The sequence below is a fragment of the Ambystoma mexicanum genome, chromosome 1p (assembly GCF_040938575.1).
Source record: "Ambystoma mexicanum isolate Mex_15411 chromosome 1p, UKY_AmexF1_1, whole genome shotgun sequence".
Lineage (NCBI taxonomy): Eukaryota > Metazoa > Chordata > Amphibia > Caudata > Ambystomatidae > Ambystoma > Ambystoma mexicanum.
Genome location: NC_090921.1, coordinates 761,544,913 through 761,571,873, shown reverse-complemented (window position 1 = coordinate 761,571,873; position 26,961 = coordinate 761,544,913). Strand labels below are relative to the sequence as shown.

Sequence of the window (26,961 nt, the reverse complement as noted above, 5' to 3'; positions counted from 1 at the left end):
TCTGGGAACCTGTGGGCTCAGTACCATGCTGGTAGACGTTGCTGTATTCATCACCAGTCCATTTGTGGCCATATATTGGTTGAGGGCATCCAAACTCTGCTGGAGGCCAATTGGTGTCATATCGACCAGCACCAAATCATTGGCGAAATGAAGTCTTGTCACACCTTTGCCTCCTATTTTTGGCAGAAATACTCTGGCCTTATCCAAGTTCTTCCCAATGTCAAAAATAAATAAGCTAAATAACGTCTGGGCCAAGGGGCAACCCTGTATTAGGCCACCAAAAGTGTTGGTAGGCCTGGTCAAAAGACCTTGTGAATTAAGACGAATTTGTAAAAAAGGGTCTACGTCTGTACTGACACCCTTAACAAAGCCTGTCTGTCTAGGTTGCTCTCTTTCCACTGTTTTAATCCACTTCTGAAGTTGTTTTAACAAGAAGGCCGCAAATAATGTGCCCAATGAGTCTAAACGCCCAATTGGGCAGGAATTTGAGGGATCTGCCCTGTCGCTGCGCTTATAAATGGGGACAACTAATCGCTGATCTCCAAGAGCCTGGACTCACGCCCACTTTCATAATCTGCTTAAATAACTCAAAAACAAAAAGGGATCCAAAGCTCAGGAGATTCCTTAATTATTGAGTTTGTGGTACCGTCATGACTCGGGGCTCTAGAGTGGTTAGCCTTCTTAATTAACAATTCAACGTCCAGTAGGTCCAGCAGAAACACCCACCTAGAGCCTGCTTTAGTGGGCAAAACCTGGTTGAAGCAACCAATTTGTTTGAAAAGTTGTTGGTAGATATTCATCCACCCTTACTCTGTGGCAGTGTGAGGGCAACTGGACATGCAGGAGCCTGGGCCCGAGTTTAGGGGGTGACTAGATGACCAGTGCACGGTGCAGTCGGGTGCATCAGCAGGGGAGAGGAAGAGAGAAAGCAGGAGCAAAAAGGAAGGCCTTGAGTTGTTTCCATAACCGAAGGAGGTTCTGCTCAAGTTTGAGAGAGGCAGGGTGGCTGTTCCAGAGGGAGGCCCCAGTCTGGATCTGCCCCCCAACTCTCTGCTTGGAGAAGCGTCTGACCCTCAGAGAGTTGGAGGTGGATGAACTGAGAGCTTGAGATGGAGGAGGTTTTGGAAGGAAGTTGGAGGTAGAGCGGTCCCATGCCCCAAAAAACCTTGTGCCAATTTAGAGGGTCTTGAGTTTGATCCTTGAAGCCACGGGGAGCCAGCGAAGACATTTCAGAGCTGGATAGATACAATCCCTGAGCTTGAGGTCAAGGACAAGTCTTGCAGCGCTGTTCTGGATAAATTGTAAATGTTGAAGAGTAGAGGCAGAAAGATTTAGAAATATGCCGTTACAATAGACCAGCCTAGAGAGGACCAGAGCTCTGGAGACAGTGAGCTTCTGGGGGAAAGTGAGAACAGGAAGGTGCAGCTGATAGTTTGACTTCTTAGAAACGTCAGAGATGTAAGGAGAGAAGGTGGAGTCGAAGATGTCGCCAAGGTTATTAGCCTCACAGGACAGACCAGGAAGAGGGCCCAGAGTGGGCAGCCAGAGAGAGAGAGGAAAGGAGGAAGCTGGTGTCCCAATGAGGAGGATCTCAGTCTTACTGGCCTTATGGCAGAGATCATTGGTGGCACACCATTCCTGAATTGCGGCCAGACAGTTTGGGACGAGAGAAGAAGCAGAGGTGACTGAGGGGAGCCTGAAAGAGAACTTGAAACAAAAACATAATCTAAGATCCTGGACGTATTTCCATTAGACCAAGTTACTCTTGGAGGACGATCTCCCAACATTTGACCGTTGAGGATACGAAGATCCCTAGAGCTGCTGAGTGGTTAGAATTGATGAACTCTACTTTCTCTTGAGGTGTGTAAACTATTTCTCAGATTAGAATGACCTGTTCCCTTTCCGATGCAAGGGCAATTAAGATCTCCTCCTACAATTATATAATGTGGGTTACATTACCAGACCCATTTGTCTAGGGCCATATTGGTAAACATCGTAATGGAGGATACCACAGTGTTCTAATAGATGTTAAACACCAGACCTCATCGAACCTCCTGGCCCAAGACTTTTTGCACGCTGATTACTTGCACAAAGGAATTCGGGTTCTCAAACAGTTCCATTGCCATTCCCATTTATAACGAAGGTGATGAGGCCTGCCGATGGGCGACCTCTAACATCCCCATAGGCATGGGTAAGTAGGGAAGCGTAACCATCCAAAGAAGGCACCAGGAGGGGCCAGGTTTCCTGCAAGCAAATTATGTTCATCTCACTCGATTGTATGTCATAGTCCGTAGGTAAATGTGCGAAACCTCTAGTGTTCCAAAAAGCCATCCACCAATAGGTTTCTCGTGGTTAATCAGAATTCTGGTTGCATATATGGCAACACCTTGTCGTCCCGTCAGGCCAATTTTTCCTTGGTCCGTATCCTTCGCAAGCATAGTAATGCACTTCTTTTAAATGTAATTTTCAGTGGCCCTTGAGGTTTTCTTAACTAATCGGCGGCCTCTATATCATTTTACTTGTTACAATTTAGATTATGGTCGTCAATGTGTCTCTCATCGTTAAAAGTTTGGTCATGATTTCTTCTCACCTCCGTGCAGGAGTTTTGCGACAGTAAGGAGGGTCTTGAATCAAAGGCGGAAGATCTTCATTTCAGCTTTCGCCGACAAATTTGAAAATTCAAATCCTTTGGGAGAAAATGATGAGCCATTTCCAACAGGGATGTCTTGACACCACTTGATCGCAAATGCAGAATCACCCTATCAGTTATATGTTTTTGAGGAATTCCACTATCACGATATCTTCTGATTGAAGGAAAGGTAACAATGGCACATTATGGAGTAACTTTAGGGCATTAGAACGATTCTGAATCAAGCCATCCTTTACAGGTAATAAACGTTCCAAGGTTACCAAACAGGTTCCTGTGGTGTTCATTTCAGGTCTGCAGTAACAGGCTTTTTATCATGCGGTTCGTTGGGATCCCCCCCCCCCCTCTTGGGTGAGCTGAGCATCTGCTTAGACTCTATCCTGGGCGCTGAACTGATTCCCACTTTCTGTTCATAGGTGTCTTGGTTAAGCGTAGCACAACTGTTTAATAAAGCTACACTTTGTCTTTTTCTGCCAACGTTATGAACGGCCTGGCCGATTTTTAATACCTGCTGTGGAACCATTACATCCTCAATTGTTCAAAACTAACTGGAGCCCAAAGTCAAATCAGTCTTTTGGGGAGCTTGTTGAGCTAGTTCAATACATTGTTTTGTTGTTTGAACAGGTACCTCGAGCGGGGCTGGAGGAGACAGCATCTCATTGCGAGCCTCCTCTTCTTCCATCGTATAAACGGAGCAGTTCAAACAGTCTTTGTCAGTACCCTCAAAACTTTCCACCATGTATTCTCTCTCATCTGATTTTTCATTGAGGGGGTTTCCAGTGGATTAGCTAGGCCCTTCCATGAAGAAGACTGTTCTTTTTTCTGGGTGGTAAGCAGTAGGATTATTTACGGAATAGGAAGGTTTCTTATGAAAACATGAACAGCGTTAGAATTCTTGGTCTTAGGCAAGTGTAAATTCATTGTTTTCTTCCTCTGAGGCGTCTCTTTCTGTTGAGTTTCCTTTTTTGTTTTTTTGGAAAATCTAAAACGGTTGTAAGTCTGCCGTTTTATTAGGCAAAGTTTGGCTTTCAGTTAGAACTGAGATAGCCTGTGTCTCTGTTATCGTTGTCGCCTTCATCGTTAAGTCAACAACCTTCTGAGATTCTATTACGGTATCCCACCCAGTATACAATCCAGTTTGAGATCGCGTCATCGCAAGGCTAGGTTTTTCTGTTCTCCGAGTCTGGGATCATTACCTTGACCGTTAGATATTGGGGCAATTTGTGTTTCACCAGGCTTGGTACAATCATCAATTGTCACATTAGACAAGTCTGAGTTAGGCATAATTAATTACTCCACCTTTCTGTTTTGCACCAGTGATTTTAATTGTAGCAGTTTCAGAACTGAATTCAGTGGACATTTTTTGTCTGCTCTTTCCAAGTCCAGTGCATTAGGAGCTTTTTTTGGATCATATTTGCACATTCTGCCTCATCGTTCACTTTAGATTGCAACGTTGTTATGAAGGACTCAATATAGATGATTTTCGAATGGATCATAGCAAGCAAAGTTGACTAATCCTTTGTATTTTCATTTATGGACTTGTACAACTTCAAGAACGACGCTGGCAAAATGGCCAAAGCAGCCATCATATTGCATTGTGACTTAAATGCTGTTGAGTTCAAACCCTGTTTTGTGTCCTCAAAGGGTTTAAGCGAAAAGACTGAATCATCCAGTGAAGCCACAGTTGACGGGCCCTGTGGGATCTTAGGAACCGATTGATGGGCCTCCAAGTCAGTAGAAAAGGAAATTAGGCACTGTTCATCTTTGCCTAAAAGAATCATGTCTTTATTAAGAGAATGTTGAACATAATCGACGGGTGATGTAATGTCAGTTTTCGTCAAGGCCTAAGAAAACTAAGTGCCTTAGAGCATGTATCAGTCAAAATATCCTTTCATCTTCATGGATCTTGCCAGGCAGATATACTGGCTCCTCCTTTCTTGCATTGTTATCCCGATCTGAAGACGCCTTGGTTATCACAGGAGGGGCCTTTTCTACATTGGAAGGCATGTTTTTAGGAAAGTCACCAATGGTCGTTAAAAACCCTGGACATTCATTGTCATCCTGATGACCAACCACACGTTCCCCTTTAGGAGTCATCTGTGGGACCAATGAGTGAAGTAGAACGTCATCCAGAAGCAACCTGCCAGGATCCAAGGCTTTATCGGGAACTGTCCTTCCTGTCTCTAGGTGGAAATGGCGCCTTGGACTAGAGACATTCTCAGTACAATTGGTGTCAAAGTTATCTGCAGCTGCCTCACTTTGTAGAATTTCGGCATCTGTTAGATCAAGAACAATACTTTTATTTAAAAAGGACTGTCTCGTAATGTTCCTATCAGTAAATCAGCTTGCTGTATCACTTTAACGGAAGAGACGTTGAGGGGTTTGCTCTTCGGGTGCTCGCCGCCAGTTTAGGCAGTTTTTTCCCCTTCAGCACGTCAGTTAGACCTGTGCATTCTACCCCCCCCCCCCCCCCGCAGAATCCTGCAACCAAGTTTTAGCATCTTTCATTACGCATATAGACCCACGTTTTGGGGTCGCTTAAGGTAGAGGTAAAACAAGCTTAGAATGTTTTCATGCCTTTTGAGATTTTACCGATAATCCACTCATCTGGGATTTCAGCTGCAGTCTTGTTCTTGGCATCGGAAAAAAGCGCAGTGCATCCAACACAGGTTCAATTACTACGCTGTGGCCAAAGCAACATTTCTCACTGCCTCGCTCTCCCCGACCTCCCAGGCAACACAGCCAACACTCCTGCACATTGTGCATCGCTCTGCGACCAGAATGAGGTTTTGAAGGAAAGCACCAGCACCGGCTCAGCCGAAGAGATAGGAGAGAGACTGCAAACTTCCTGTGCAGCAGTGTTCAGCAGCAAACACAGAACTCGCAGGGGTCCAACACAGCCAACACTCCTGCACACTCTGCCAGGGTTAGACAGCCACTGTCCTTCCTCCAGCTAGTCTCTTGGTCTGCCTCCTCTCCGCCTCAACTCAGCCAAACAACCCATTCTCTGCACTGCCATCCATTCCTTTTATATTCCTCCTTCCTTTGTTGAGGCCTCCTCCCGTCCATAGAATGCAGAGCTCATCTGCTCCTAGAGACTAATCTACATCAGTGTTTTCCCCAAGTGTCAGTTTATACAGAAGAATGGATTCAAAGGGCCTTTATCCCTGTCTCTTTTTCGTTGCGGGTCTGTTGACATTCAGTGGCGGCTGTTTGTTGGTATTTTGCAGCGGTGGAGTGTCTGTGTTGCTGGTGCGTGGTAAGCTGCCTTTTGCATACTCCTTATATCTCAAATCATCTTTCTCTCATGGGTTGAGTAGTTTGTAGTCTGCAACAGGGGCTTCTGGGATTTGTAGTCCTGCATAGGAAGAGAGAGAACTCTAGCCACATTGGCAGACATTGGGTGGATGATAGTGGTACACTCCAATTACAAAAAAGCACATAACGTGGGGCTAGAGACTAGGGCCCTGCCTACTGCCAAGCCCCACCTCTGGTGCAGGACAGGCTCTGGAAAAAGCCCTGGTAGGCTTCCAGCCTCAAGTTGAGAGTGGTCCCTAACCTCCTTACAGGGTCAAATACCCAATCCTTTCGTGCTTGGAAAATGACGTTAAGACAGGGAGCATTTTCCACTGCACAGAACTGTACAAAGCCCATCAACTATTTGGTGACAGTTGCATTGTTCTCCAAGAAACAGGTTTGGCAGAGGCATTTTAAGGGCACGGACTAAGGGGGCTATAGCCCCAGGTCTTTTGGTTGTAGCCCCAGATAGAAGCTCAGGCTCTACAACCAAAATGTTAGCCCGACATTAGCGTAGCCCCAGATCTTTTCCAGACCTAGCTTCACTCCTGAGGTTTGGTTTCATGAAAACACATAGTAAAGTCTGACTTATGTGCCATTTGAAACCTAGGGCTCACCATATTACCCTGCCTCTGACTTCAGTCCTGTGAAATTAGGACAGAAACTATTTCAGCTGCAATGCAATTCTTTGCTGAAGAAGGGAGTCAGTGATTTCACACAGGCTTTTAAAAGTACAGCAAAGTGAAGTGAACCAGAATACTAGGTAGTCAGAACCATGCAAAACATTAGATTGCTTTAATATTTAGTCCAGTTCAGCCCCAACCCCTATGGAACACCCCGCAGCCACCCCTTGACAACACATGCCAAGGCGATCATGGAAAGCATTGGGCCCAGACTTAAAAAAAAAAACAATTGTGGACTGGTGGAGAGGTTTCAACCAGGCTCGAATTGCTGTTCCCTTTTCTTGTAAGGGACCCCTTATTGTATTTCGTAATTTTTTTCTAGTCTGCTCATCTGTGTAAGAACAATATTGCAAGTTTCAGTCAAACAGTGTGTTGTAATTGTAGTATATTTTGTGTCATACGAGTTTTTACATTTTAAAATAATAGTGAAAAATATAAAGTAAAGCGCTGCCTGAGAGATTCTCCTCCAGCTATTTTTGCTTTAGGTATAGCTGCAATAGGGAAAAAAGGAAATATGTGTTTCTGATAAGGCTTGCTGAGATGACAAGTACTACTTGTTTCCTCACCTGCAGCTCTAGGGTAACAGGATGCCTCCTTCTCTTTATGTATTTCTGCAGATATAATGTTTCAGTTCTCTCTTTGTCTTTCTTTCAGCCCTCTTCCTCTTGGTTCTGTGGTCGTGGTGGAAAGCTATGTAGAGAAAATTGAGGGCAGGAAGATTTTCATATCTTGTCAAGCCAGAAGTGCAGATGACACCATCCTCTACTCTGAGGCCACTGGTAAGAAAGCAGGGATGTCTCGCTCATCCTCATTACATGGCATGCTTGACAATTCCATTGCTGTGGAAGCATGACAAATGCCCTCCCTTCCTTTGTTTCTACTTCTTTCCAATAACTGAGCTGATCAAAGTGTTTTGAGCTAGGGCTACATTTGATGGAACATAGTGGGCAGCAATGGAAGGGCACTGCTATGAAGCTGTGTACTTTATTTTGTTGCTCTGTGTACAAAGATTACAATAAATGTTATTGCTTTTTCGTGTCAGTATCCCAGGGTTTGCTTCTAGATATTCAGAACCCTGCTTATTCACCACTAATGCCTGGTGTTGAATCTCTCAAGCTGTGTGCAAGATGAGCATATTTTTGTGGTAGTGAAATGAATTTGCAGCGAAATTACAATTCACTGTATGTTGCTCCCTATACTGTTATATAAGGTTTCAGAATAGTTGCATAGCTTTGAACCTTTCTCTGCAGCAAACAAAATGTTACTATTTACAGTGTGGCCCAATTGCTTGATGAACAGTATGCGCCTGAAGGAACTAAATGGGTTTTGCATTTTCTGCTTGCACCCACATGATGATTTGTTCTGTGCCTGATCATCTGAGTTGTGCCAAGAACTGTCCACCAGGAGAAAAAAAGGACATAAAGTTGACTTCTGGTCTGGCTTCAAAAGCCCAGACATGAAAAGACATTTAAATACCACTAAAAGCAAATTAGTGCTGATGGGGAAAAAGAAAGACAAAGAGAAGCATGTTGGAAAGGGCACATTGAGGCCTGCAGCAGATATCGTTTGCCCGAGACCAGCCTGGGAATCCTCAGCAAGTTCAAAGGTAATAGCCATTACGACTCCAGCAGCAGCGAAGAAGAGACCATCAACTGTGCCATTGACAGAAGGACCAGTGGGTGAGTTACCGGCATCATCAGTTGGCCCAGCTTTGGAACATCTGGCATTGAGGGAATCTCCTGCAGAGAACTGTCCTCTGTCCCGATTGGTGAATATAGACCCACCATTGTCTCCGGTGAAACCTGAGTCACTATAAGTTACTTGCCTATGTGTTGACCAGTCGCTGGTCATTGTTGAGGGAATTTATGCTTAAAGATATTGGCGCTGTCCAGGCATTGTCGATATGGTAATATTGTCGACCCTCATAGGCTCAGGGATGATTCTTATTTGATTCTGAGCAATCTCGGCTGTTGGTGTTGATGGAGAAGGGTTACCACAAAGTTTGATGGAGAAGATCTTCAACGTGGTTAGGTTATTTTAGGTCATGTAGGTCTGGAGCAAAGGACTCTTGTACATCATTGGAATTCTGAGTGCATGGTTGAGATGTCTGAGGGGCAGGCTGATGGAGTGTATGTGGAGCTATCCTTAGAGGATGACACTACTACTTCAAAGATGCTACAATTCCCACCTGCCATATCTCCACCATACAATACTGCACCCTTTCAGAGGCTGATTTGTCAGTGATGGACCTGCATCTGCACGTCCAGGGTATTCAGGAGGAGGGCTTTATGCTGTCATTCAAGTGCTCAAGTCAGCTTTGATGGTCCCAAGCATGCTCAAGATAAGGAAAATAGGTCAGTAGCTGTTTAAGACACCAGCTTCATCACCTCCAGTAGCTATTTGGCAAGACAAAATGTATAAAGCCTATAATTCTCCCCCACCATGCTGCCAGAGCCAGCTTTGCCCAGACTTCTTTGTAGTTAGAGCACTGAAATGTAAGTCAAGTACAAAGGAATCTTCACTTATACTTCCACCAAACAAGGACGTTGGATGCTGCATATGGAAAGAAGACTTATTCAGTCTGCATCTCGGGCTTTCATGGCCTCCTGTGCTGCAGCGTACTGACTCACTATGGAAGGGACCTGTTGTACACGGTTCATTCAATTTTGAGACCCCCACCCAAGGAGAAGCAATGGAGACAGAAGATTTTTTTGAGGTAGGGACCCTGACCTTAGATAATATCATGAGGTTGGCATTGGATTAGGGGGATCGTTCAATGGTATGAATAGCAGGGTGGTCTTTAGGCAGTAGTCATTACTGGAGCTGACGAGAAAAGGTTGTTTTCTGGCTAAGATCTTGGACCTCACATTAGATGGAGAGGCACACTTTGACACAAGTTGATGTTGTGTTAACAATTTTCAAGGCAGATACGGAGACTGTGGGAGCATTAGGGCCCTTACCATCTAGGCGCTTGTTATATTTTTTGTCAGTCAAACAGGGCTAGTCATCATCGTTCCAAAACACCCACCATAATACCACCCATCAGCTTTGAGGTCTGGCCAGTATTAGTTGCAGAAGAGTCAAGATTCCTACAATCCACTTAAAGAAAAAGGGGTTGGCAGCCTCCACCCACCAAGCAGGCCTGACAAAGCCTTACCTCCTCCCACTTACAGCATCACAGTTGGAGGAAGTAGCCTGTAATTTTCCTTCTTGGCAGTCCATAACATTGGGCAATGGGGTTCTAGACATTGTAGTGAAGGCCACAGGTTGACATTTCAGATCAAACCTCCTTGCAGTGAGAAGGGTGCCAAGTGAACATCTTGTACAGCTAAAGGAGGCACTGGAACAAATGTTAAAGAAGCATGCAATATTGGGGTTCTCCCAGGAGCATAGTGGACAAGGAGCTTTGCCAGTCAAAGGGCAGGTATGACATAAAAAATGCATGGACAACCACAGATGTTCTTTACCGCTGATCTATTAAGAACGCACACAACTCAAATTTTATACTGAAGTCAGGCTTCAGCTTACAACAGGATCTCAGTCTCTGGTTAGATTCCTCTTGGCCCTCTCATCTGGTCCGCAGCCCTTCCAAGCTGTTGTACCCCCTCAGTCAAGACAGCTTGACCACTAGTGTTGTACACCAGCTAGTAAGCGAGACCTTCTGTTCACAAGTGGAAACTCTTCAAGAGTGGCAGTCCGGCTCAGAGTACCCCAACCCGGGAAGTCTTTTCCCTAACTAGACCTGGCCCAGGATCTGGCCTGCCATGCTTGTTCCCCCACCCTCCTTAAGATCAACCGCTCAGATCCAGGACTATCCCTAACCCAGGACCACCCTTCTGGGATTTTGCTTTCTCTTCTACTCTCAGATTGGGTTGTATCAGGGTCAAAGTCCTCCCTTGATGTTTCGTGTGTGTCCTTGTGTGGTCGATCCTTTCTCTTCTTTTCCTTTCTATCTTTGACTGTTCTTATACCAAAGAAGAAATAGGGTCCGTCTCCGTTGGAGGCCACCGCGCCTGGTTGGGGGACAACCTCGGCAGTGTGGACTCCCGGGAGACAGCCCTTAGGGGAAAAAGCCTTGCAGCACAAAAAAAAACAGGTTCTCTTGGGATGCCCTTCCCGCTGTCTTTGGGTCGTTGATCAATGGTTTTGGGAAGAAAGACACGGTTCCCACGGTGTGGATGATGACAGCACTTGTAGTTCACAGGGCAACAAAAGTAGGATGGTAGCAAGGTAGCACCAAGGTAAACCAAGGTCCAGTGGAGCGCCACAAGTAGCAAAGAGTCGGCAGAGGGGAAACGGGGTATAGTAGCGAGTAAGTGGGCAAAAGCGAAAGTCAAAGCAAAGGAGCGAGAACACTCGGCGACTAGGCCAGCAGACATGCAAGGGTTGCAACACCCCAAGCCACGGTACTGTAGTGTTGATATAGAGCGACGGCCATCTTTGAATACACTCGACCGCTAGTTGTGCTTACAGCATGACCGTGATGGAACCAACCCGAAAGTGAACTGCGAACGTCTCCAGACGCTCCATTGGCTTGACATGGCACCTGCTACACTCTCCTCTTTAGTCGACCCTCCTTCTGCCACCTAGTGCCTTTCCATCTCTCCAATCATGAATTGTGAAGATGGTAAATCTGGTGGTATTTGGCAAATATATCAGATTTTTCATAACTACCCAACTGATAAAGAGGCCCTATATTTAGTTGGAGGTGCTTAGTTCCCATAGTGCGCACTAGCTATGTAAAGGGACTGAATTAAGACTTAGCATTGGGAGGATCGATGGGGCTATGGTATTGATGTAACCTGCCTTATACTTGAAGTGAGTGTTAAGGTTTAATTTGTAGTGGTTTGGAATGAGTGTTAATTCTTTGGTTTCATGTTTGAATTTGCAGTTGTGTATATAGTACATGTTTGTACCTTAACATTGCTATTCCCACTGTTTGTACACTTTAATTTTAGTTATATTGACCTTAATATTGTTATTCCCATTCTTTGTATGCTTACTGTTTTGTTACATAAACTTTTTAAATCAAGAGTTAACATGGGAGGAGTGTATGAAGTATGAATCAATGTATCATGAGTGTATTAGCGTATTAGCGTATGAGCATATGGCACATGAGATATACAATTTATATTTAGTATGTGTGCGCAATAGTTTTCATATGTACAGTAGCGTGCATGTACGAATTTTACATCTTCTACATGTACCTATACATTTTGTATGCAAGTAGTAAATTGATTGTTAGCATTTTTTGTGATATCGTGTGTTGTAAGGACATGTAGCGTGAGTGTGTGTGTGGCATAAGAGCATGTTCCGTAACAGCAAGTGGCATAAGTGTTTTATGTCATAACTGTGTGTGTTGTAAGTGTGCGTGTTGTAAGAGTATGTGTGGTGAGACTGCATGCTCTGTGTGGCTTAGTAGAGTGTTGTAGGAGCGTATGTCGTGGGAGTATGTGTCATAAAAATGTGTCATTGGGGCGTATGTCCTAAGACTCTGTATCATATCAGTGTTAAGTGTGTAAGTGTCCCGCATGTGATTGTTTGTTGTATAAAGTCATAAATTGCACATGTCCCAGTCGCTTCCTTTATGATTACATTGTAGTCAGGTTTGACTTGGATGAGAGGTTTCAATATGTACAAGAGGCGTACATGAGTTTTACAATTTGTACAATTACGAAATTTACATCTCCTGAAAACTGGCATCAAAGTCAGCCCTGACTTTCATGTGAGTTTTCAGGCATATATTAGTGTGCATGTTCAAAATGTACATCTCCCACATGTACATCTAGAGTTTGTATATAAAATGTACAATCATTCTGCTAAAGGGTTGTATGCCTCTCATGGGTATGAACGCTCACATTAAAGTGAGCTACAACTTTTATGTTGAGTTTCAATACATACAACAGTTTGCACCTGTTTGCAATTTACATCTCCTGAAAACTGGATGATAGATGTGAGTTTTCATATGTTTTGTAGTGTACATTTGCGTAAGGTACATTTTCCACTTGTGCACGTACAGTTTGTATCAAATATGCACATTCATTTTGCGTCTGCATCATAAATAACATTTTAAATTGTTTATTTCTTGAAATTGGCTATCGGTTTTCAATTTTTATTTCAGTGCACCATTTCCTGATGAGAGCTAGGTGCATGCCAAACATTACAAAAATTGATACAGACACTTTTGAGCTATTTAAGCCAAACAAATATTGTTTCGCCTATTGGAAAACCCCATGTTAAAAGCTGTTCAAAATGCGATCGAAGTAACATTTATTTTTAAAATGTGAAGCTGTGCATGACACATTCTGAAATGTTCTATGCAAAGGCAGCTACTTCAAAATGTTTTCATGAAAGGGTTTAAGTTTGTGTAAAGTTCTGGTTTAAATTTGTGTAAAGTTCTAGATTGAACTAAATCACAATAAACTAATTATTATTATTATTATTGTAGAGTTATTAAGAAAAGTTATTTTCTGAAACTTCATAGACAATTTGTGTTGATCTTAGTATGACATGCGCTAGTGCGATGGCATAATATATATAATGGGGCTTGAAGCTCGCATACCCATTGAACTCATGCTAATTCTATATTGCCATTCGCAAGTGTCTTTTCCATTTATCCCAATCCTGAAATATAAAATTAGACACTGCATATTGGATCAATCCTAGTGAGGTATGACTACAACCATATAATGCATTGGCTAATGCTCTATTATTATTTGTTTTCGATATCGGGAACAACTATACTCTGCACAAGTTCTGGTAATCGGGTCAGAGAAATAGAAAATGTTTTAATGGGTCCAGACTAACATTTTTACAAAAACAGTCACGTGACCCATACTTGGCTGTTGTCCAACAATAGGTAACCCTGGCTAATGGGAGTATCCCTAACCTAGGTCTAAGATAAAGGATGTTTTTGTTCAGAAAACTGGTCCCTGTCAAGATACTGTTCCAAAAACTAAGTATCTATGTTGTTTGTATGCAGGATATAAGTTTGGAATTAGCAGCAGTTTGGGGTACATGATTATTCACTTATGACAATATCCTTCTTTCTCAATAGTAAGGTGTTGTGAGAAAGGGTATTCTCACTCCTACTACCCTTGGGTCCTCTATGCAGGTGACCAGGAAAATGACATTACTATTGGATCCTGAACCTGAGGTTGGACAGGCGAGGGAGGATCACCTAGGTGGTGGACCCTTGGGGATTGGGAGTGAGGTACCTTTAGGCGAGACATTATATCCCCCTTATCCTCAGGATAGCCAGCCTGGTCGTCCCCCAACCGTTATGGTTATGATAAAAGTGTTCACTTCACTTCCCCTTTAAGAAACTGAACAATATTGAGACGAGGAAGAAACAACTGGGAGCTGTGAAGATTATCTCCATTGTCTATTTAAGTACTGGGATGAAGAAGAGACCTGAAGGTCTGACATGTCCCGTTGATTTGCTTAATTAAGATCAGGCAAGGCAAACCCTTGACGCTCACCTGCAACCTGTTGGACAAGCACAGGTGCATAAAAGTGGAGTCCTCAGCAGCAGTCAGAGAGGCCAGGGAAATCTGGAGAGCAGAAGGACCAGAGTTGAATCCATGCAGTATGAGAAGCTGAGACACCAGTATGCCACGAGAAGCCCTGTGAAGCCCGTTGTAAGGTGAACGCTGATCGGAGGTCCCTAAGCGGGGTAGATGAGCAGTAGGCGCTGTAAGAAGGCAAAGGCGAAGCTCTGCATAACAGCCGGCGAGTGCGAAGTGGAGTGCACGGTTATTAGGCTGTCCCTCGGAAGACGTAAGTAGAAATAAGGAGCCGCTGATACTGGGTAAGTGTCTGGGACACTTAAAAGACCTGGGGCACGCGAAGGAGACCGAACAAGCAGTAACGGTCAATTGAATGAAACAAACCATGTTACTTATAATAAATGCTGAACTGAATGCAATAAGCAAAAGCAACCTAGCGCTTTGAATGAAACAAGTGAAAATAACTTAACATATGGAATGGAAACAACCACATTGCTTCTAATGAATATTCAATTGAATGAAATAAGTGAAAGGAACTTAAGGTGAATACCAGACTAAATGAACTGAACAAAAGGCAACATTATTGAATACTGTCTTGAGTGAAATAAGTCAGCTGACCTTTATTGGAATATTGGAATACAGAAGCAAAGAGATATTGAATTGTATGAAAGCAACACACACCTATAGTTTACACTAGACAAGAAATAATGCAATTTATTCTGGGCCCAGGCGGCGCTTGGAAAGCAAAATTCACACAGGTCCCAGAACATTTCTGCATGAAAGACGCTGCCGAAATATGCACCGAAGACAAACGTTTTTATAAGGAACAAGTTACTTACCTGTAACTGTTGTTCTCCAGCATGGGTCTGGCATGGATTCACATGCTCATGAATATTCCCCGTCGTCAGGCTGGGAATCCTTGGTAAAGAAAAAATCAGTTTCAGTTTTGTTTCTGAATTGTCTTTCTACTAGTAACCAATCACTGCTCTCTGGGTCATACTGCCCCCAGCCAATGACGGCCCTGTATGTATGTATGTATGTATGTATGTATGTATTTAGTTTTTATATAGCGCCGATAGCCCACAGGCATCAGGGCGCTTGTACATAAAACACTACTCCCTCTACTTAAACCCCTCTTCTGGCAGCCATCTTCAGATTTGGTAACACGTAAAGTGGCAGTAGGACCAAGAGAAGAACTGCAGAGGGGTAGGAGGGAGGGTTCACATGTGAAACCATGCCAGACCCATGCTGGAGAACAACAGTTAGAGGTAAGTAACTTGTTCCTTCTCCAGCATGGGACCTGGCATGGATTCACATGCTCATGAATTCAAGAATGCATAGCAGTACACACATGCACAACCACGGGAGGTGGCAAGGCTCAACATTAAGCATAACAACAACTCAAAACATTAAGCATCTCTTACCTCCTCACCAGGCCCACCTTCAGGCTAACAGGTTGCGCAGCACTGCTTGGCCGACTCTGTACTCCTCCCTGGAATCCCGGTCAACACAGTAGAATCTCGTGAAGGTGTGCGTCGACCTTCACGTAGCAGCCCTGCAGATGTCCAGCAGGGGCACACCAGACAAGAACGCCGTGGTAGCAGCGATCGCTCTGGTTGAATGGGCTCTCGGACCGCCGGGCAACGGTCGGTTTGCCAACCGGTGACAGTGCATGATGCAGCCGGAGAGCCATCTTGAAATGGAAGCTTTCGAGAGGGCCTTCCCTTGGTTCACAGGTCCAAAATTCACAAACAGATGTGATGTCTTCCGAAGGTCCTTCGTGCGGTTCGCGTAGAACCTCAGCGCTCTAGCCACATCCAGCGAGTGCAAAGTCCTCTCAGCCGGCGACGAAGGCGACGGAAAGAAAACAGGTAGCACCAAGAGCTCATTGAGATGGAAGTCCGACGGCACCTTGGGCATGAAGGATGGGTGCGTCCTCAGCACTACCCTCGTCTGATGGAATGTCAGGTACGGCGGTTTACACGAGAAGGCCTGGATCTCTCTCACTCGACATGCAGAGATGATGGACACAATAAACGCTGTCTTCCACGACAAGAACTTCAACAGTGCAGCATGAAGAGGCTCGAATGGCGGCCCCCCGAGTCTGGCCAGCACCACGTTGAGCTCCCATGCCGGGGCCGGGGCCTTCACCGGCGGGAACAATCGGAACAGTCCTTTCATGAATTCCTTAACCAGGCAATGGGACTACAGAGATGATCGTCCCGGGGTTCTGGTGTAGCGGGAGATAGCCGCTAGATGGATCTTGATGGAGGCATGTGCCAGCCCCGCCTTGGCCAGCGATAGCAAGTACGGCAGCACATGTGGGGCTGTAATCCGTAGAGGGTTAATCTTCTGTGCACGGCACCAGACAGAGAACCTCTTCCATTTGTGTCCATAGCACTTGAGAGTCGAAGACGCCCTGGCCTTAGCAAGTACCTCCTTGCAGTCTGCCGGGATATGGTACCCTCCAAACTCTAGTGCTGCAGGAGTCAGGCCTGCAGGTTCAACGATCCTGGGTCATGATGGAGGATGGCGCCTCCTTCCCTGGCGCGAAGATCTGCGTCCGTCGGAAGTTTGACTGGAAGGGACGCTGTCATGTCCAGAAGGTCCGGGAACCAGATCTGCCTCGGCCACGCCAGTGCAACAGGGATCATCCTGCACCGGGACCATCTCACTTGACTGATGAGACGTAGCAGCAATGGCAACGGGGGGGAATGCATACAGGAACAGGCCGTCCCAGGGGTATGAGAAGGCATCGCCCATGCTCCCCGGCTGGGGAAACCTGCTGGCGAACCTCCGGCACTTGGTATTCGTCGCCACCGCGAGTAAACCTATCTGGGGAGAGCCTCATTGTCGGAACAGGAGATCCACCTGATCCTACCGAAGTTCCCACTCGTGGCACGAGCGTAGCTCCCTGCTGAGCGAGTCGGCGATGGTGTTCTTTATTCCTGCCAGATGAAAGGGTACCAGGAACATCCCTTGGGCGACGGGCCAGTGCCACAGGTCCTGCGCTTCCTTGGATAGGGCTTGGGATCTGGTGCCCCCTGCTTCCGGATGAAGAACACCGTGGCAGTGTTGTCGGTGAAGATCCTTACCACCTTGCCCTTGAGGGACGGGAGGAACGACCTGAGGGCCCAGAACACGGCTCGGAGCTCCAGGACGTTGATGTGTATTGACCTCTCCTCCGGGAGCCAGTGGCCTCTTGCGTGGAGATCGCTGGAGTGCGCTCCCCATCCCTCCAGGGAGGCGTCCGTCATCACCGTCTCCTGATGCGCCGAGTCTGGAAGCCCATGTCTGCTGCTAGGTGTGCGCGGTTGCCCCACCACCGAATCGCTTGTCGGAAAGTATCGATGAGAGAGATCCTGTCTTTGAAGCTGCCTGCTGCTTGCCTCCAACGGGCATCGAGGAACTCCTTTATGGGTCGCATCCGCAGCCTGCATAGGTGCACGAGGTAGATGCACGTGGACATCATGCCGAGCGGGGACTTGATGGACCTCACCCTGGCCACATCCATGGTCAACAGCCATTGTACCTTACCCAAGATGGCTTTCGTCCTTTCCTCAGACGGTGAAGCCAATCCCGCCACTTTGTCGAGCCTGGCTCCCAGGAACAGGGAGACTTGGGATGGTACCAGGTGGGATTTAGCGAAGTTGATCTAGAATCCCAAATCCGTGAGAAGTTGGACGGTCCTCGCTGTGTGATCAACGGCGAGTTCTCTTGACCTTGTTCGGATGAGCCAATCGTCCAGGTAGGGGTAGACGTAGATTCCGAAGGGAAGGGCATTGAACTGAAAGTGTCGCCCTTGGACCACAAATCGCAGGAACTTTCGATGTCCCTTTAGGATGGATTTGTGGAAGTAGGCATCCTACATGTCCAGCGACGATAGGAAGTCGCCTTGCTGCAGCTGTCCCAGCACGTGCTGGAGGGTGACCATCCGGGACTTCGGGGACTTGATGTACTTGTTTAGACGACGAAGGTCCAGGATGGGTCGCCACCCGCCGGTCTTCTTTCGGACGAGGAAGTATCGCGAGTACACTCCGGAGCCCCAGAGCCTCTTTGGGACGAGTTCTATGGCTCCCTTCCTTAACATCGCTCGTACCTCTAGAAGCAGTTGTGGGATGTGGTTTTCCTTTCTGGCCATGGGTGGAATGTGGGGGACACCTCTTTCGGAATTCCAGGGTGTGCCCACGGGCCAGGGCATCGAGCACCCAATGGTCGGTGGAGATGGACTCCCACACACTGATGAATTTCGCCAGCTGGCCTCCCACCGGGGTGCTTCGGTGGGGGCCCGATGCCACGGCCGGTTCAGTCTTGTTTCGCCGCGGCCTTGCCGCCTTGGCCTCCTTAGCGACGACGACGGGATCCTCCTGGCTTGCTGTGTCCTCTGTAGGCCTCCTGCGATGAGGAGCGGGCCGCTTTGTGGTACAACGAGGAACTGCCACCGAATCCTTTGGAGGCTCCTTGTGTGCCTCCGGAGCTCCGAAAGGACGGCAGTCTCTGTTGAAGAACACCCAAGGCCCGAGCCGTCTCAGTGTGCGCCTTGATGGCCTGCAGCGACTCGTCCACTGTCTTGCCGAACAGGTTGTTTCCGTCGAAGGACATGTCCAGTACCCTGGTCTGCACGTCCTGATGGAAGTCGGTGGCCTCGAGCCAACCGCACCGGCGAAGGCAAACGCTTTTGCCCATCTGACGAAAGCCGGTGTCGGCGATGTCCGTGGCCACTGTGATGGCGTGGTCCGAAGCCACCTCACCTTCCTGTAGGATCTCCAAGGCCTCAGCCCTCTTGTCGTCCGGGAGGAAGTCTAGCAGGGGAGCGATCTTAAACCACAGCTCCCTATCGTAGCGTGCCACGATCGCGAGGGCATTGGCCGCTTTGATCGTCATCGCCGCCGACTAGATGACCAGTTGTCCCATGGCATCCAGCTTTTTCCCCTCGCCGTCCGGTGGGGACGTTGAAGTTGACGCCGTCGGCCTCCCCGCTTTCTTCTTGGTCGACGAGGAGACCACCGAATCCAGGGTTGGCTGTGCCCTGAGACACATAGGGGCAGAGTCCGGGACCCGGTACTTTTTCTCGTACCGGTCCCTCCTAGCAGGAGCCGTGGACGGGTTCTTCAGGAGCAGGAGCACCAGTCCCTCGTCCCAGATGTCATCCAGTAACGGGATTGAGAGGACAGTCTTCCTCTTGGCCTCCTGCCGTTGGTAAAGGAAACCTTCCTTTTTCTGTTCATCAGGGCAGAGCTGGAAGAGCTCAGCTGCCCTGGCGATCATTGAGTGGAAGTAGCCAATTTCGTCGGGGATGGAGGCCCGAGCGGGTGGTGATGGGAGGTCCATTCCATTGTCACCACCGTCGTCGTCCGTCCCCGTCGTCGCCATCTCCGTTCCCGTCTCATCTCTCGGTGGAGGGGAAGGAGGTAAAGGCTGTGAAGGCTGAAAAGGAGGAGGGGGATGGATTCGCCTGCGCTTGCTTGGTGGGCTTCCCGGCGGTCCAGGCTCCGCTGGATCGTCCGCTGGGGGTAAGGGCAACCTTGTCCTTATCTCCGTACACAAGGCCTGAATAGCCATCAAGATTGCTCCCGAGTTATCTTGTGGCACAGGCACCAGTTGTGACAGGAGCGATGGTTGGGGAGTAGGATCCTCCGTCTCCTCCACGGTCTGCGGCTGCTCGTCGGCACCACCGTCGCTTTCGTCGTCCGCCTCGTCGGGATCCCTCCCGTGGGACCGGACCTCCTCGAACTTATTGTCCAGGATCTTTGCAACGCCAGCCAGCTCATCTTCAGAGGTGGTATCTGTATCCATAATGGCTGTCGTGCCCCCCCCTCTTTCTCCGCCCGGGGTTTCACGGGGGTCTTATCAATGGGCTGAAAAGAGGATTCCCTCTGTGGTGGCAGGGAAACTCTAGGCCTGGAGGTCGTCTCCACTGGGATAGCCTTTGCAGGCTTTGCCAGGGTGGCCACGACTCCCTCGATTGAGGCCTTAGCCGGGTGAATCAGGGCCTTTGCGACTTTGGGCGCACCGGAGGCCTTCACCTTGGGGGAAGGGTCGATGCCTCGCTCCCCCTCGGCTGCCGCCGTCGGATCGACCGGGACTTCTCCCGAAGCTTACCCGGGTTCTCCGACTTCCTTTTCCCCGAGCCAGGGCATTGTGGTTGATGGCGTTGGTGACATTGCGCCCTGCCTGGCAGCCAAAGAGCCCAACCCATCGGCGCTCCCGGTGCCCGCGGATTCGCGGTGCTTTGCCTTCTGTTGGGCCCCCGTCGCCTGAACGCCCTCAAAGTTCTTACAAGACCGCTCAGACTTCTTCTTCTTCTCATCTGCAGCTGGGCTCATCCTCTTCAACCAGTTGGTGAGTCGAGTACGACGATCCTTCATTGTCTGTTCGGACATATTCTTACAAAACGCAAAGTCCTTCTCCACGTGAGATTTGTCATCATGCAGGCAGTAGAGGCACTGAGAGTGCTCATCTTCCTTGAAGACATTTTGTAATCCGCATCCAGGGAAGCTCCTGAAAAGCTTGGATCCGAGTGTCGTGTTTCCTTTGTCCTGGGCCATGTCCACGCAGGGTACGCCCCAAAGATCTTCTGGAATCCTCCAAGAAGCGAAACTCGACGAAAACTTGCTCTTGAGGGGCGTAGAAAATTCCAAAACGGGGCCCCGTTGATCGGAAGTGGAATCGGTGGAGCTTGAGGCTCGATTGACTGAAAAAATGAGAGTAAACTCTTTGAAAAATCCCAAAACGCAGTAAAAGCTCGAGCGCTATAGCACGCTATAGCACGAGGACTCCCAACACTTGAACGTGTGGTAAAAATCTGAAGATGGCTGCCAGAGGAGGGGCTTAGGTAGAGGGCAGTCATTGGCTGGGGGCAGTATGACCCAGAGACCAGTGATTGGTTACTAGTAGAAAGACAGTTCAGAAATGAAATTGAAACTGATTTTTTCTTTACCGAGGATTCCCATCCTGACAACAGGGAATATTCTTGAGCTTGTGAATCCATGCCAGACCCCATGCTGGAGAACCATACAAACCAATTAGCATCAAAGCACATTGCAACATTTAAATAGTCCTGCATGTGGAGCTGATTGGTGGAGCTCCGTCGTCCCACCTCTGTGACGTAGCAGTCCGACCCACAATTCCCACATCAATACTGGCAAAAAATTGAGACATTTGAGATGACCAGCGGATCTTTATTCATCTGCCGCCGGTCATCTCCATTCATTTCTCATGAGAATATAGTCGATCATGACACTGGAGGAGCCTTGAACCACTGACAAATTACCATTTTAATGTTGCATCTTTAGAACTCTTCAAACCTTTTCTGAGGCTCATATGTGCCAAGGGACAATTTGAAACCGATATGGGACACTCAGGAACCGCCAGTAGACCAGTTTCGTAAATTAATTTGCCAAATTATAAAATGACTGTGTACCCACTGCCTATCTTCGGCACCCATGAGCTTAGCTCCCTGACCTCTAAAGTATCAAGAGCTATTAATTTCTTACCTTATGGTCCTGGGAACATGTCATTTTCAATGTGCCATCAGCTTCTGCGGCTACTAAGCACATTAGTAAAATGCAAATTTGTTTCTAATCAAAAGCATGTTCTGAAACCTTTTTACAGTGCCCCAGTCTAATGTTAAACCACGTATACTTACCTGCAGCCTATTTTCATTGCCTATGTTACTTGCCTTGAAACACAATCATTTAGGGCATTCTCCAGTCTGGTGCACAAAATATAATTGAGAGGCTATCAATGAAGCCACCTCCCATCTCAGCAGGCTACTCCCGCAGCTGCTAAATTCGTGACTTTTTACCGCGCCAAACATTTTTACCACAGTAAATTCAAGGAAACAAACAAAGGTGGTAAAGTTGTGAAGCTGCACTTTTAGAAACTGTTGTTAAATCCAATCTTGAACTTTGAAGAAACCTGACTGTTCGTGGTTACATGACCTGTAATGGGTGGACCGTGTGGTCTAAAACTGCACCAACACCAGAGAGCTACTAAAGGTGAAATAAAGGATGATGGGAAAGCAAATGTCAGGTTCCTGGTTGCGTGACATGTAATGGGTGGACTGTGCAGTCTAAAACTGCGCCTTGACTAGAGAACTTCTTTATGTCAACGAGGAAGCTTTCTGAAGTGAAAGCAGGAAACCAAATATTGACAAACATCAGGCTTGGGGAAGGGAACCCTGCAAGTTCAGATTAAAGACTAAAGCTTCAGGATACTTTCTTTTAATATTATCATTAAGCTTGGCGAAGGGAACTCTAAGCTTTGGTGTCCTAGAACTGTGTTATCTTGGAACTGTGTTGAACTTGGGCAAGGGCATCTTGACCTTGATAGAACTGTATTTCATTTAATGCGAAAAAAAGGAGAAACTGATCTTTGCGGTGAACGTATTGACATTTGGGAGAGAAAGCTGACGAATAAGCTAGAACTAGAAGTAGCTCAGAACATTGTTTGGAACACTATTTGAGTTATGGTTAATGTCACTACACCTTGTTTTCTACTAGTTGTGAGGGCAAGTATAGGATTTAGACACAGACAGACTTTTACGTTGAACTTACTGACAATGCTATTTCTTAGTTTATTTGGGTAGGAAAACCCCACCTTAGAATACGGCAAGTTAGGCCTTACCATATCCTAAAGACAAAAATTACAATTGAATAGGTACAAAGAAGAGTGCTCTAATGAAAACACACTGTTTCACCCCTTATTACCCTCTGCATTAAAGGAGAAAAAGAAAGAAACTCACTTTCTTTGTTGTTTTGAGAAAATAATAGTTTGTTTATCTATGCAGTTAAAAAAATCAACATAGAGTGAACAGTTCTCCAAACAGCATAACATCACACGGTTCAATGAAACCAACCGTACAGGCTTATAGGATATATTTACAAACACATGGGGTCACATAGTTTGACACAACAGTCGTGTAGGTAACGCAAACTCAATCAAAATACATAGTTTGTTATGGTGATTCATATACTTCAGTATAAAACAACACAATTAGACAAAGTAAGCAACAACAGAAAAAAAGGGGTTCGTGAATTGACAATTGGTAGTGGACGGTGACAATGCACTGTTGTTCGGGGTGCGTCTACACCAAGGTGTTTCGGCCGTTTAGGTGGACCAATTATGTCCCAGCATATGTACGGCCTTCATCAGGACGAAGTGCTGCACGGGGTGGAATAGGTGCTGCAGGGGAAAGGGAAAAACTCGTCAGGGGAGTGTGTTCGAGCGTGTATCATTTAAACAAAGGAATAAATCCAATACTGTGAGGCCCCAGCTTACCTGTGGATAATTATTTCCACTGGCACGAATTTCTAGTATTACGCCAGGCGTGGGAAGGATCTTAGTGTAATCCTATTAAAAAGCAAAGAAGGGCACTCAATAGTGATCTGGTGTCTTACAGATACTTAAATAACAAATGAGTTATAGGTCAACCAATCTTACCTCATTTGTGAGGATCTTGGAGTGGGATGGACTCTGATTTTAAATATGCGGTCCTCGCGCGGAAACCTGAACACATAAATGAATAAGGGGCATATTAGTGGGGGTTCCACTCAGGGAACAAAATGCCTGACCTAATGGTGGTGTGTCTACAAAGATCTTACCTTTGTGCATGAATCACGAATAGCGGGCCAGTGGAGAGCGCTGTAGAAATGTGCTGACTCACTCCGGGGCTCGAAAGGGGCCTGGCGGCATAGCGTTAGTAATGCTGTTACTAGGAGCCTTTTCTATTTATACGGCGGCCATTTTGGATCGAGTGCGTCCGAAAATGACAGATAACTCAACCATTAGGGCTCGGACTGGAAAAATACACTATTATCAGTCTTGGCCATGGTATGGCCAATCTAAAAACGTAATTTAGAATGTAAATTTGAAAAATGATATCTATGTCGGCCATGTTGGATCGAGTGCGTCCGAAAAAGACAGATAACTCCACCATTAGGGTTCGGATTGGAAAAATACACTAATATCAGTCTTGGCCATGGTGTTGCCAATCTAAAAACGTAATTTGGAATGTAAATTTGAAAACATGTCGGCCATGTTGGATCGAGTGCGTCCGAAAAAGACAAATAACTCCACCATTAATGCTCGGATTGAAAAAATAAACATTTATCAGTCTCAGCCATGGTGTGGCCTGTCTAAAAAAGTAATTTAGAAGTGTAAAATTGAAAAATGGTTTCCATGGTAACCTCAGAAGCCTTGTTGAAGAACAGGGCGTATTAGTGAAACTAAAGGGAAATTAAAATAAATTGGAACACTGAAAGCGCTCCTTGTGCTTGAAATGACTGGCAGGGTAGTGACATGACGTGATGTTGACATGCTTTTAGTAATGGAAAACAAATCCACATAGTAACATAGCACAATTTGTACACATGTTCGACAAGGGACAATTTGTAAACAGGTTCGAGTGGCCCAGTCAATTCAGTGTTATGCATGCCATTCGACATTGTTGGAAATCTTTACCGCTGATAAACACTGATAGGCATCTTAATTCATTCATAGCCCTTTGGTAGAGATTTCATATTACATTTCTTGACCGCAGGTCATAGGCATTTTACAGGTGCATATACATAATGACGCTGCCAATGTTTGGGATCTACAGAAAAGATTTCCATTCTACCGCAATATTCAAACCTGCGTGCACAGTGTTTAGTTTGTGGACCCAACGCTGTTCTAATTGCGTCAGTGTTTTATTTAAGTCTCCCCCCCCCCCCCCGCTTTGCAGGTGTTACTTTTTGTAGAATGAACCATCGTAGATCTGTATCTTTGTGGTTTTTGTTGGTAAAATGTTCTACTAGTGGCTTGTCGGCAACTTTGTTCCTGATACAGGACCGATGTTCCGATATTCGCATCTTGATGGCCCGTATGGTTTTGCCTACGTATATCAGGTTGCAAGGGCATTGTATCACGTAGATCACTCCCTTTGTGTTGCAGTTAGTGAAATCATTCATGGTCCATTTTACTCCGTGATGTTCAAAAGTTTTTTTCTGTAGAGTTAAAGGGCATGCTACACAGTGGCCACACTTGTGGTGGCCCACTAAGGGAGGCATATCCCATAATGTGGCTTGTATTGCTCGTGGTGGTTCTATGAACGTGTGAACCAATGCGTCTCTTAAGCTCCTGTTCTTTTTGAATGCAAAACATGGGACCTTGTCCAGTGTCCCCGGATGTTTGATCAAATGCCAATTCTTTTTTATGGTTTTCTGAATCAATGGACTTAGTGGTCCAAAGGTTGTGACACATACCATCCTGTTCAACTCTTTCTTGGGTTTATTTTCCAGACAGATATCTCTTGGTGTGTTTTTGGCTCTTTTTCGGGCCTGACTGATGGCCTTTCGTGGGTAACCCCTGTTGATTAGTCTTTTTCCTAAATCCTCTGCATGCAGTTGAAATTTTTCCATGTCTGTGCAGTTCCTCCGTATTCTTAAAAACTGCCCGTAAGGTAGGTTATATTTTAAGCCCATAGGATGGTAGCTTTGAAAATGGAGAAGACTGTTACGATCAGTGGGTTTCCGAAAAAGTTCTGTCTTCAGCCGGTCGTCTGTTTTGTAGATATGAAGGTCTAAAAAGTCGATTTGGTGGTGATCCCATTGTATTGTGAACTTTATGTTGGGATTTCTTGAGTTTATCCAGAGATGAAAGTTCTGTAATTCCAGAGGGGTCCCTTTCCATATGATGATAATATCATCGATGAATCGTTTCCATAAGGAGATGTTTCCTAGGAAAGGGTTCTCTTCACAGAATACATTTTTGCTTTCGTAGTGTGACATATATAAATTAGCAATGTCAGGGGCAAAAGTGGCTCCCATACTGACACCCTTAATCTGTTTGTAGATCTGGTTTTGGAAAAGGAAGAAATTCTCCGACATCGCAAGCCTGGCACACTCCAAAATGAAATTCGCCGGGGCGGACTCAGTATCATTTCTAGTGTTCAGGCATTCTCGTATGGCTTCTAGACCATCAAGTTGGGGGATCGATGTGTATAAAGCCTCTACGTCCATTGTGGCGAGTAGATTGTCGGTGCTCAATGTGAGATCGTTTAGCAGATTGATAGTGCTCGTTGTATCCTTTAAATAGGAGGGCATCTTCAGAACGAAGGGTTTTAGAAAATGGTCTGTGTAAACAGATAGTGGTTCCAGAAGTGATTCACAGGCAGACACTATTGGTCTGCCAGGGGGGTTTTTAACATTCTTATGCATTTTGGGCAGAATGTAAAATGCCGGAACGCGTGGGTTTGTTTTATTTAAGAACCTTTTTTCTTCTTCGCATATCCAACCCTGCATTAGAGCATGCTGTGTCAGGCTGGCAATTTCTTCCTGAAGATCTTTTGTGGGATTATGATCCAGAGGTTGATAAGCAGCTCGATCGTCAAGGAGGCGTAGGCATTCGATGTTATAGTCAGCGGTATCCCAGACGACTATCCCTCCTCCCTTATCTGCTGGTTTTATTGTAATGAACTTATCGGTTTCCAAATTCCTCATGGCTATTCTTTCTTCTTTATTGAGATTGTCTTTGTAGTAGTTGTCCTTTCTGAAACCAGCCATTATAGTTTTAGAACTTACCATATCCTGACATTTTCTTTAATAAAAGATTGTTCAACTTTGAATCATTTGTCTGTGGCTCCTTCTATGATGCCAACCTCAGTGTCCAGCTGCAATACCTTGTCCTGAATCCCACATGTGTTTTAACCAAATTGTGGATGGCGTTCTGGCAATGTAATATAGCATGGTTCAGAAAGGGAAGTATTCAGGCTCAAGATATCCTTCAGGTTTTGTTGATAGGCTTGCACTTTAGCATTACTCTATAAACCCATCCAAACTTTGAG

The 26,961-nt window shown here is 46.1% G+C and overlaps 1 protein-coding gene across 3 annotated transcripts in view; it reads left to right on the top strand.

Moving 5' to 3' along the window:
- Nucleotides 1–26,961, top strand: part of THEM4 (thioesterase superfamily member 4) — a 781,652-nt gene that overhangs the window by 640,688 nt on the left and 114,003 nt on the right. For all 3 annotated transcript variants that reach the window (XM_069650901.1, XM_069650885.1, XM_069650891.1), the window contains one exon: nt 7,282–7,406. In XM_069650901.1, coding sequence (XP_069507002.1) covers nt 7,282–7,406 — 125 coding nt within the window. The remainder of the gene's footprint in view (nt 1–7,281; nt 7,407–26,961) is intronic.